Raw genomic sequence first — 13,618 nt, forward strand, 5'->3', positions numbered from 1 at the left:
GTGGCGTCAGAAGTGTTTCTACCAGCTGCCCCCATCCGTGTACTGAATTATAATGTGCATATAAGCGTGCATGTCTGGCAAAGAGTGGAGACAGCCATCTAAGGTGTATGATCACCTTAAAGGGTTTGTCTAGGTTAGACAATCCATTAACATTTTTACTGTCCACAGAGGTCTCTGCTGACACCGCCGTCTGTACCAGGAACTGTCCAGAGAAATATAGGTTTGCTATGGGAATTTGCTACTGTTCTGGACAGTTCCTGATACAGACAGAGGTATCAGCAGAGAGCACTGTGGGCAGAAAAAAAAAAGAATTCCAAAAAGAAAAGAAATTTCTTTAGTATATACCAGCTAATAAGTACTGGAAGGATAAAGATTTTTAATAGAAGTAATTTACAAATCTGTTTAACTTTCTGGCACCAGTTAAATAAAAAAAAAAATGTTTTCCACCGGAGTACCCCTTTAACCCCTTAACGACGCAGGACGTATATTTACGTCCTGCGCCGGCTCCCGCGATATGAAGCGGGATCGTGCCGCGATCCTGCATCATATCGCTTCAGTCCCGGCGCTCATCAACGGCCGGGACCCGCGGCTAATACCACACATCGCTGATCGCGGCGATGTGCGGTATTAACCCTTTAGAAGCGGCGGTCAAAGCTGACCGCCGCTTCTAAAGTGAAACTGAAAGTATCCCGGCTGCTCAGTTGGGCTGTTCGGGACCGCCGCGGTGAAATCGCGGCGTCCCGAACAGCTGATCGGACACCGGGAGGGCCCTTACCTGCCTCCTCGGTGTCCGATCGACGAATGACTGCTCCGTGCCTGAGATCCAGGCAGGAGCAGTCAAGCGCCGATAATGCTGATCACAGGCGTGTTAATACACGCCAGTGATCAGCATAGGAGATCAGTGTGTGCAGTGTTATAGGTCCCTATGGGACCTATAACACTGCAAAAAAAAATGTAAAAAAAAAGTGTTAATAAAGGTCATTTAACCCCTTCCCTAATAAAAGTTTGAATCACCCCCCTTTTCCCATAAAAAAAAATAAAAGTGTAAAAAAAAAATAAAATAAACATATGTGGTATCGCCGCGTGCTTAAATGTCTGAACTATAAAAATATATCATTAATTAAACCGCACGGTCAATGGCGTACGCGCCAAAAAATTCCAAAGTCCAAAAAAGCGTATTTTGGTCACTTTTTATACCATTAAAAAAATGAATAAAAAGTGATCAAAAAGTCCAATCAAAACAAAAATCATACCGATAAAAACTTCAGATCACGGCGCAAAAAATGAGTCCTCATACCGCCCTGTACGTGGAAAATTAAAAAAGTTATAGGGGTCAGAAGATGACATTTTTAAACGTATAAATTTTCCTGCATGTAGTTATGATTTTTTCCAGAAGTGCGACAAAATCAAACCTATATAAGTAGGGGATCATTTTAACCGTATGGACCTACAGAATAATGATAAGGTGTAATTTTTACCGAAATATGCACTGCGTAGAAACGGAAGCCCCCAAAAGTTACAAAATGGCGTTTTTTTTTTCGATTTTGTCGCACAATGATTTTTTTTTCCGTTTCGCCGTGCATTTTTTTGGTAAAATGACTAATGTCACTGCAAAGTAGAATTGGCGACGCAAAAAATAAGCCATAATATGGATTTTTAGGTGGAAAATTGAAAGGGTTGTGATTTTTAAAAGGTAAGGAGGAAAAAACGAAAGTGCAAAAACGGAAAAACCCTGAGTCCTTAAGGGGTTAAGGACCAGGCCATTTTACACCTTAGGACCAGAACGCTTTTTGCACATCTGACCACTGTTTTTTTAAACATTAATAACTCTGGAATGCTTTTAGTTATCATTCTGATTCGGAGAACGTTTTTTTGTGACATATTCTACTTTAACATAGTGGTAAAAGTTTGTGGCAACTTGCATCCTTTCATGGTGAAAAATTCCAAAATTTTATGAAAAAAATGAAAATTTTGCATTTTCCTAACTTTGAAGCTCTCTGCTTGTAAGGAAAATGGATATTCCAAATAAAAATTTTTTTGGATCACATATACAATATGTCTACTTTATGTTTGCATCATAAAATTGATGAGTTTTTACTTTTGGAAGACACTAGAGGGCTTCAAAGTTCAGCAGCAATTTTCACATTTTTCACAAAATTTTCAAACTCACTATTTTTCAGTGACCAGATCAGTTTTGAAGTGGATTTGAAGGGTCTTCATATTAGAAATACCCCATAAATGACCCCATTATAAAAACTACACCCCCCAAAGTATTCAAAATGACATTCAGTATGTGTTTTAACCCTTTAGTTGCTTCACAGGAATAGCAGCAAAGTGAAGGAGAAAATTCAAAATCTTCATTTTTTACACTCGCATGTTCTTGTAGACCCAATTTTTGAATTTTTGCAAGGAGTAAAAGGAGAAAATGTTTACTGGTATTTGATAAAATATTGTGACTTTATTAATAATTCATTACATTATAAAAACAAGAAAAAACATCATAAAAGGGAACATTAGACATGCGGCTACGCGGGCACATGTAGAAGAACTAAAACCCATTGCAAGGCACTTCTTGTTGGAACATGAGTGTGATCCAAACCTCCTGAAGGTAAAAGGAATTGATCAAGTAAACCTAGGCATCAGAGGTGGTGATATTCCGAAAATTCTAGCACAGTGCGAAAGCAAATGGATTTGGCGTCTTCATACCCTACAACCATTTGGACTTAATGAAACACAACCATTGCCCCATTTCCTTTCAGCAGCTTTTGCTTTTTAGATGATGTTTTAATCACTCAGTATCTTTATACTAATTTATTAAATTTTTCCTTCCTTTTTTTAGATGACTCTATTGTGATCAGCCTTTTTTTTCCCCCTCCTTATCTCCACGTTTGAAGAATTACATTTACATATATTTGGACATATGTATGAAAATTAGACTGATATAGAAAATTCTTCTACTGCTTAAATGCTTTTGCTGGACGGAATCATGTATGATTTTATAGTTATAATTAGATTTTATACACATATATTTTATCAAGGCTGATTTGTGAGTCGCTCACCCCGTGCACGCCCACCTCGCCACCTGTGCCGTGGACCGGCCGGTACCGCCTCCGGCTACTCACTTGTAGAAGAAGAAACAAGGTCCGGCACTAGGTTGCAGGTAAAAACTTCTTATTCTTTTATTTCAAGATTCTGCGATACAGGGTAGAAAGACTGACGCGTTTCGCTAAAAAGCTTAATCGTAGACTGCCGTACAATCACAGAGGACAACTTAAAATACCGGAGGTATAAGTCACATGACTAACCTCGTCATTGTTAATAACATGTTACATATAAAACCTGGAATTGGAATCCATTCAGAACATTACTTATGGTGTCTGTTCACACTCTTAGATTATCATGCACTGCGTTGGAAACTATTTCATATTTATTATTCGCTGATTGCAAGACTAAGAGCTTCCATAACAATAAATTATATTGTAAGATAGATTTTGACCTCTTATTAATTTTATATTTTTAAGAATCGCAGTGGATGAAAATAGAGTGTGAAATAGACGTACAAATTGTCATGTAAATACGGAAACCACAATGGGGGGGAGGAGAAAGGAACAAGCGGGCAAGAAGAATTCAAATTTAGCACGGGAAAAGAAAGATTTTTCGTATATACATATATATTTATCATTATCAGAATACGCACATGGGAAAGGCACACAATGCAGTTAGTGCGTAATATTATACGCTACTGACTGTCATATGAGAGCAACATCAATTATTTGTGTGTGAATATTAGCAGGATGAAATAAATGGAGACCATTGATGAGCAATTTTTTATGATTTTTATTTATAATTTTTTGTGTATATATTATTAATACTTTTTATCTTTAAATATTTCTTATTTTTATTTTTATGTATTTATCTTGTTATAATTTATAATTTACTAATATTTATTGCTATGCCATAATATCCTAGATAACATTGACATTTTTCCTATTTCATTGTATTTATTAATTCATTATTATTTTTATTTTATTTTATTTTTGTTGTTATTATTATTTTGTTATTTGCTTTGTTATTATTATTTTATATCATTATTGTTATTATTTTTTATTTTTTATTTTTTTATATTTTTATTATTATCTATTTTTTATTTATTATTTTCCATTATTAATTATTTATTTTTATGTTTTTTATAATTAATTTTATTTTTTATTATTTATTATTATTATTATTTTTTATTTTTGTTATTATTTATTCCATGTTACTATTTTTATAGTTATTATTGTAAATATCATTATTTTTATTTGTATTATTATTTATTATTGATATTTATCGTTATTATTATTTCTCCTTATTACTAGTAAAATCCAAGTGTGGATCCTATCATGCTATTCCGTAACATAAAATTAAGACGTAATTACCCTACATAGTTAGATGGATTTGGTCTATGAATACAGTGTAGGTTATGACGTTATCAATCCACACTGGATTGTTTGGCTTATCAATAACTATAAATACTATTCCTACAAAATATAACCTAACAACAATGCAATATTATGGACAAGTTAACATCATATCCATTCTTTTATTTAAACCCTCTGGGTATCTAGTTCCCAAGAGGAACATCCAATAGGTCTCACGTTTATACATCCTGTATTTGAGATCTCCACCTCTTGGCCCCAAGGATATTTTCTCCAATCCCGAGACACGGAGGCTATTTGCCTCCCCCCATGTATTTCTCTGAAATGACGGGATAACATGGAGATACCTGGTAGATTACTCCTGATATCCGACACATGTTTTCTGAATCTCATTTTTAATGAGTTGCCTGAGCAACCCACATATTGTAATTTGCAAGTTGTGCAAGTCGCCACATACACAATATTTTTAGTATTGCAATTTATGTAATTTTGTAGACTGTGTGCTTTTCCCGTAGTGCATGATATCACTTGATTTGAAACACTCATATAGTCACACGTTAAACATCGATTGTGCCCACATTTCCAATTTCCTTTGGCATTGAGCCAATTTTGCCTATTTATTTTGATATTACTTTTACTTTCAAAAAGACTTGGGGATATTTTAGACCCTATAGAGGGACCCCTCCTAGATACAATAGCAATACCTCCCGCTACAATATTTCTTAAAGCTGGATCAGTTTCAAGGACTGGGATGTATCTATTTATAATATTTTTTATTTTATTAAATTGGGTGCTATACGGTGTAACGAAAAAAGGTCTCTTAAATTTAGATTTAAATTTACTACTTTTGCCTCCTGCATTATGTGATTCTTCCTGTTCCTGTCTCCTCCTAGAGTATGCCACTAAATCCCTCCGATCAATTTCATTAATTTTCTTGTGTGACTGATTCAAGATTTTATCATTATAGCCTCTATTTCTCAGCCTGACACACAGGTCTTCTGCTGCCACTTTAAACTCATCGTCTCTAGAGCAATTGCGCCTGATCCTGCAGAGCTCCCCAAATGGGATATTATCCAAAACATGTTTTGGGTGACAGGAGGATGCCCTTAATATGGAATTAGTCGCCGTTTCCTTCCTGTAAGGAAGGACTTCTATAACATCCTCTCTGCCCACCAATGTGAGATCTAGGAAATTAATACTATCTTTGTTGAAGAACGATGTAAACCCTAAATTGAGGTAATTGGATCCAATATATTTAACAAAATTCTCAAATTCATCCTTTCAATCTTTCCAGATTATTAAAATATCGTCAATGAAGCGCCCTAGCCAATGTATACTATTCAAGTATGGATTATCAATATTGAATATGAACTGGGATTCCCAATAGAACATAAAAATGTTCGCAAAAGAGGGGGAGTATTTGGCCCCCATCGATGCTCCCCTGGTCTGAAGGAAATAATCACCATCGAACATAAAATAATTGTGTTTAAGCAAAAATTCTGTTGCGATGGTGATGAAGTCCCTCAGACCAGGGGAGTACGGGCTATATTTTTCCATGTGCAAGGATAAAGCTTCTAAACCCTTGGACCAAGGAATAGACGGATATAATCCTATGACGTCACACGTTGCCCATGACAACTCCTTGCCCCAAGTGATATTTTCTAGAACATTAATGGCATGTTTTGAATCCTCTATATATGTAGGAGTAGTCTTAGTAAGGGGCTGCAAGTAGTGATCCACCCACTCACCAAGGCGCTCTAACAAGGACCCAATGCCGGCGACAATGGGTCTCAGGGGAGGTGGAAAAACCCCTTTATGCACCTTGGGGAGTGAGTGGAACACCGGAATTATGGGATGAGAGACAAAGAGATATTCTTCTAGTTTCTTGTCCAAAACCCCCAATGCTACACCTTCCTCTAGCACCTTTTTAAGTTTCAGTTGAAATATTTTAGTGGGATCTCCACCTAATTTGCAATACGTTTGTGTGTCTGACAATATTTCCATATTTAATTTTTTGTATAAGCCGGCATCAAGTACTATGATGTTTCCGCCCTTGTCGGCATTGCGAATTACAATGGATTTATTGTCAACCAAATCCTTCAACGCCCCTCTTTCGCTTTTATTCAAATTATCATGCAAGCTAGTGGTGCAAGATTCTTGTTTTAATTTAACCAAATCCCTCTCCACCAACTCCTGGAATCTATCCAGGGCCTCAGGTCTGGAGGCCACAGGATAGAACCCAGGGTTGGCAGAGAGGTACGGCTTGTCCAATTTATCATCACATTCCACATTTTCCATCTGTAAACTTATCAAGTTTAGCTTAGTTAATTGATCTTGAAAATCATAACACAAATCTCTCCCACCCAATATAGCTAGAGACGATGCAATTGCTCTAGAGACGATGAGTTTAAAGTGGCAGCAGAAGACCTGTGTGTCAGGCTGAGAAATAGAGGCTATAATGTTAAAATCTTGAATCAGTCACACAAGAAAATTAATGAAATTGATCGGAGGGATTTAGTGGCATACTCTAGGAGGAGACAGGAACAGGAAGAATCACATAATGCAGGAGGCAAAAGTAGTAAATTTAAATCTAAATTTAAGAGACCTTTTTTCGTTACACCGTATAGCACCCAATTTAATAAAATAAAAAATATTATAAATAGATACATCCCAGTCCTTGAAACTGATCCAGCTTTAAGAAATATTGTAGCGGGAGGTATTGCTATTGTATCTAGGAGGGGTCCCTCTATAGGGTCTAAAATATCCCCAAGTCTTTTTGAAAGTAAAAGTAATATCAAAATAAATAGCCAAAATTGGCTCAATCCCAAAGGAAATTGGAAATGTGGGCACAATCGATGTTTAACGTGTGACTATATGAGTGTTTCAAATCAAGTGATATCATGCACTACGGGAAAAGCACACAGTATACAAAATTACATAAATTGCAATACTAAAAATATTGTGTATGTGGCGACTTGCACAACTTGCAAATTACAATATGTGGGTTGCTCAGGCAACTCATTAAAAATGAGATTCAGAAAACATGTGTCGGATATCAGGAGTAATCTACCAGGTATCTCCATGTTATCCCATCATTTCAGAGAAATACATGGGGGGGAGGCAAATAGCCTCCGTGTCTCGGGATTGGAGAAAATATCCTTGGGGCCAAGAGGTGGAGATCTCAAATACAGGATGTATAAACGTGAGACCTATTGGATGTTCCTCTTGGGAACTAGATACCCAGAGGGTTTAAATAAAAGAATGGATATGATGTTAACTTGTCCATAATATTGCATTGTTGTTAGGTTATATTTTGTAGGAATAGTATTTATAGTTATTGATAAGCCAAACAATCCAGTGTGGATTGATAACGTCATAACCTACACTGTATTCATAGACCAAATCCATCTAACTATGTAGGGTAATTACGTCTTAATTTTATGTTACGGAATAGCATGATAGGATCCACACTTGGATTTTACTAGTAATAAGGAGAAATAATAATAACGATAAATATCAATAATAAATAATAATACAAATAAAAATAATGATATTTACAATAATAACTATAAAAATAGTAACATGGAATAAATAATAACAAAAATAAAAAATAATAATAATAATAAATAATAAAAAATAAAATTAATTATAAAAAACATAAAAATAAATAATTAATAATGGAAAATAATAAATAAAAAATAGATAATAATAAAAATATAAAAAAATAAAAAATACAAAATAATAACAATAATGATATAAAATAATAATAACAAAGCAAAAAACAAAATAATAATAACAACAAAAATAAAATAAAATAAAAATAATAATGAATTAATAAATACAATGAAATAGGAAAAATGTCAATGTTATCTAGGATATTATGGCATAGCAATAAATATTAGTAAATTATAAATTATAACAAGATAAATACATAAAAATAAAAATAAGAAATATTTAAAGATAAAAAGTATTAATAATATATACACAAAAAATTATAAATAAAAATCATAAAAAATTGCTCATCAATGGTCTCCATTTATTTCATCCTGCTAATATTCACACACAAATAATTGATGTTGCTCTCATATGACAGTCAGTAGCGTATAATATTACGCACTAACTGCATTGTGTGCCTTTCCCATGTGCATATTCTGATAATGATAAATATATATGTATATACGAAAAATCTTTCTTTTCCCGTGCTAAATTTGAATTCTTCTTGCCCGCTTGTTCCTTTCTCCTCCCCCCCTATTGTGGTTTCCGTATTTACATGACAATTTGTACGTCTAGTTCACACTCTATTTTCATCCACTGCGATTCTTAAAAATATAAAATTAATAAGAGGTCAAAATCTATCTTACAATATAATTTATTGTTATGGAAGCTCTTAGTCTTGCAATCAGCGAATAATAAATATGAAATAGTTTCCAACGCAGTGCATGATAATCTAAGAGTGTGAACAGACACCATAAGTAATGTTCTGAATGGATTCCAATTCCAGGTTTTATATGTAACATGTTATTAACAATGACGAGGTTAGTCATGTGACTTATACCTCCGGTATTTTAAGTTGTCCTCTGTGATTGTACGGCAGTCTACGATTAAGCTTTTTAGCGAAACGCGTCAGACTTTCTACCCTGTATCGCAGAATCTTGAAATAAAAGAATAAGAAGTTTTTACCTGCAACCTAGTGCCGGACCTTGTTTCTTCTTCTACATATATTTTAAATATTTTTTACCACTTATATAATTTATTAATTGTTCACATAATATCTTATTTCATGTTTCTTCACAGTATTGTTATTATTTATACACTGCTTATTATTATTATGAATATTATATGAATTTGTCGTGTGATGATTAATAATTAATTTTTTATCACAAATATATATATTTTTTATCACATATTTATATTATCACATATTTTTTATATCCACAGTCTATTCATTAATCACTAGTTTTTAACACATAATATTTATTCACAGTATTTACACGAATTACAATGAATTACAATAGTAATGATGGAATAATATACTTGTGCTGCACTAAATCATGATTATATTGAGTATCACATATAATGATATAATCTATATACACATACAATTAATTATTGTAGTACTAAGTAGCATATATGATATATATTACACATTTAATTGATTATGAGATATATATATATATTATTTATGATTGTTACATATATATTAATTATTTACCTGATCATTATTAATGCATGATAAACATTTACTTTATATCTCATAATATTTGTATCATGATCCGTCTTGCCAAGTTCTTCCTTATGTTGTAATTTCAGTCCATATATACGTATGTAAGATATCCTTGTAACAATTCTACTGCTTTGTAATCATGTTAATACTTGTGTACACTGCTTTATCATGTCTGGATGGGAGGTGTATAGTTAACTCGGCACTGCGTCGGTGGAGTCTCCAGCCAATCACCACCTGAGGGGTGGGTGGTTGCCTGGACGCTCCACTGATGCAGCGCCGACGTCATACCGATTGTGTGCATTCGCCGGGGTGCCCGTACTTCGCTCTTCTGGCACTGTATCCTATCCGGCCGGTCATGTGATGCGGTCATGTGACCGCCATCATGGCCGTGCCGGGGACACGGCGTCCGGAAGTAGCGGAGCTTTCGGGTCCCGGCATCATGCGCCGATAGAAAGGTATGTTCTACCTGGTAATATATGTAAGGATGACGTGGATGTATGTTATTGGACGGGGACCAAATAAAAAGCAGCTCCTGGCGTCTCTCCAGCGCTCCCTCTCTCATTTGCACCTCTATTTTGTTTATTGGTATGTATACTGTCTCTAAGCACTTTATAGTTGTTGAGGTATATCCTCTATGGGATCGTGCAATAGAATGAGCAGTAGTGCAACATATGAAATGTGTCTAATATTGTAGTTTACATTGTGGACCTTCTTATTACTCCTACCTGTCCCTATACACTGCTCTCCGTATTGTAACGGCTCCTGAGGGGGCTCAGACTCCGAGGGGGGATCCACGGCTTCTGCTCACTGTGGCACCCGTTGACTGAACGCAGAGAGCGGGTACAGCAGTGGGAAGGAGCCGTTAACCCCTCCTCTGCCGCTCTGCTATTGGCTGGACGATCGCCGGCCAATAGCAGCGTTGCAGTATTGTCACCACTCCCCAGCAACGGTAAGTGATTGGCGGTGTATTGTACACCGCCGATCACCATTTATTTCCAGGTCATCGGGTCATCACTGACCCGAATGACCGGAATCACCGCCGATCCTCCGCGCGATTTTGCGGACGATGCGGGATGCGAAATTCGCTGGGACGTATGAGTACCTCCCTGGTCCTTAAGACCCAGGTGGCAGGGACGTACTCATACGTCCGTGGTCCTTAAGGGGTTAAACAAAACAATTGAATAATGGAGAAATGTTTCAGACTTAGGACCTTCACTTATTAGAAGGCTTAGAACTAGTAGCTTTTGCACTAAATATTTAATCCCTGCTTTTAAAAACTTAGGGGGAGATTTATCAAAACCTGTCAAGAGGAAAAATTGACCAGTTGTCCATAGCAACCAATCAGCTCACTTCTTTCATTTTTACCAAGGCCTCTGTAAAATGAAAGAAGCGATCTGATTGGTTGCTATGGGCAACTTTTCCTTTGCACACGTTTTGATAAATCTCCCCATAGTTCTGATGTTATTAGTTTTTGTATAACTATCACATATTGAATACACAATATTCTACAGACATTCACACAGTGATATAAAGCAGTAATAATTAAATTTACAGAGAGCTGTGACATACGTGTGGAAGCAGATGCAGTAAAGCGTCACCGCAGAGAGTCCCTGCAGCTAAGGCTACCAGGAACTTGAGTAGGTACCGGAAGAGAGGGCGTCTGAGAAGTGGTACAAAGGCTACAGCCACGAGTGAAGGGGCACTGATGACTGTGACAGCAAGTGCCCCCCAACCAAGGACTAAAGGAAAGAGGAGAGGAGAAAAATGGATGTTACACATAATGCAGATATCATGGTTTACCACATGCATAGAAATAGTGGAAGGATTAATTTTGTTTCCACTTATGAAATATGACTGTTATTAAAGAGGTTTTCTAGGAAAAAAAATATTGACGGCCTATCCACAGTAGATAGGCCATCAATAGTTGACCAGCAGGGTTCAGATACCAAGCACCACAGTCGATTACCTGTTTGGCACCTGCACTACACTGAGAACAGAGCCAGAAGCAGTTGTGTATCGGTGACACCGGGATACTGCAGCCTTGTGTTCCTGAAATAAACAGTTTTGTAGAAAACCTGCTGTTATACTTTTGCTGGAGAATGACTGATGGATGGGGCTTAATGGTCTCAGTGTCCTGCTACAGACAGGGGGGGGGGGAGGCTCCTGCTGCAGCCAGTTGTCTTTCAATCATCCATAGGCGCACTTCTGGGTTCGGCGACATGACGTTGCATTCCAGCTTAGGCAATCAGAGGTTAAAGGGGTACTCCGATTAGGAGATAAGTCTGTGATTGGCGTGGGGGATGTCCAACCACTGAGGCCCCCCACACAGGAGCAAGGAACAAAATACATAAAATACATTGTGCCCAGATAACCCCTTTATGCTCTCTTAGAATAATATGAATTGAAACTTTACCAAAATAGGGTACAGATCATTTCAGTAGTGGAGCAGAGTCAGAACACCATCACTTTAATTGCCTAGATGTATTTTTACCGGTATTACCGGCGGTGGGACACATCTATCAATGGTTTTATAAGGACCATGGGGGACATTTGTCATTGCATTTAAAGCTGATTTGTTGTCTATATTTGGCACAGTTTAGGCACAGTTTTTGCAACTTTTCAAATAGATATTTTTTACAATTTTGACTTGCAGTACACCATTTATCATTTTCATTTATTTATCAAGTGCGACTTCTGTGAAAAGTCGCACATTTTTGCGCAAACACTTCCAAAAAGTTGTAAAATTGCACCAGCCAAGACCTGGCTTAACTTTTTGGTGTATGAAGAAAAATTTTTGTGCAACGAATAAACCAGATAAATTCCAGGAAATGTGTATCTGAACAAAATGTATCAAATGCCCTGCTTTCATTTAATAAATTTGGAGCACCTACACATTACTAGTACACAAAAAAAAAAAGTAGTTTACATCTATAAATAGTTCTATGATGTCCAACAAACATGCCACAAGGTAAGATTAGTTGACCTCTAGCTGGTGGGACTTCTATCAATGTCAATAGTGAGTGGCTCCTGGTCCATACAAAAGTTTCCATAACTCCTACTGATTTCAGTATAGTATAACTACATGCAAAATATCTCTGCACTAAAAAAGACCTGGATGAAAGGCAAAAAATGCAACTCAGCTCACTCACCATATGGACCAAAAGTCGAAGGACTAACTCAGAATTCTGCAGCACTGGAGCTCGGACGAAGCAGGCCGCCTGTCCGTGCAAACAGTAGAACAAACGGTGGTGGATACAGCTTCTCATTAAAATAATGTTAAAATTCAAGCTTTAATGGTAATGATTAAAACATGGAGAATCCAACAATAAAAACAGACACTCATTTCGGGCTCAATTCAAGCCCTTAGTCATGGCAAATATTGGTAAGACTGTGCTTACTTATAAATCCTAAAGACATATGGCAAATACCAGAGCAGTGGTCATCCAGACGGAATTGGCATCTTTGGGATATATTAGTAAGCACAGTCTTACCAATATTTGCCATGACTTAGGGCTTGAATTGAGCCCGAAACGCGTCGGCGTGTCTGTTTTTATCGTTGGATTCTAAATGTTTTAATTGTTACCATTAAAGCTTGAATTTTAACAGTATTTTGCTGAGAAGCTGGATCCACCATAGTTTGTTCTACTAAAAAAGACAGCAAATCTTAAAGTGACAGGGACACTAGGAAATATAATGGGCAGAATTCTGCTTTTTTAAAGTCATTGTCATAGGAGGCTGTATTTTGTGCTTGGGTTCAGGATCCTTGTGAGGACAACCCTGTCTGTCAACTATTCTCAACTAGTCACTGTTAAACACTTTTAGTTTAGGTCACATAAACGTAAGTTAAAAAACAGCAGTCTTTTAATGGTACCATGGCAACCGCATATGTATACTGTTTAAAAAAAAACAACAAATAAATATATATATATACAGTGGCCCCCCGACCTACGATGGCCCCAACATATGATGAAATCGA

The 13,618-nt window shown here is 36.4% G+C and overlaps 1 protein-coding gene across 6 annotated transcripts in view; it reads right to left on the minus strand.

The window, feature by feature from the left end:
• SLC39A5 (solute carrier family 39 member 5) overlaps positions 1–13,618 on the minus strand; it is an 85,021-nt gene that overhangs the window by 25,701 nt on the left and 45,702 nt on the right. For all 6 annotated transcript variants that reach the window (XM_056562263.1, XM_056562264.1, XM_056562267.1 and 3 more), the window contains one exon: positions 11,212–11,381. In XM_056562263.1, the coding sequence (XP_056418238.1) occupies positions 11,212–11,381 (170 nt within the window). The remainder of the gene's footprint in view (positions 1–11,211; positions 11,382–13,618) is intronic.

The sequence above is a fragment of the Hyla sarda genome, chromosome 2 (genome assembly GCF_029499605.1).
Source record: "Hyla sarda isolate aHylSar1 chromosome 2, aHylSar1.hap1, whole genome shotgun sequence".
Classification (NCBI taxonomy): domain Eukaryota; kingdom Metazoa; phylum Chordata; class Amphibia; order Anura; family Hylidae; genus Hyla; species Hyla sarda.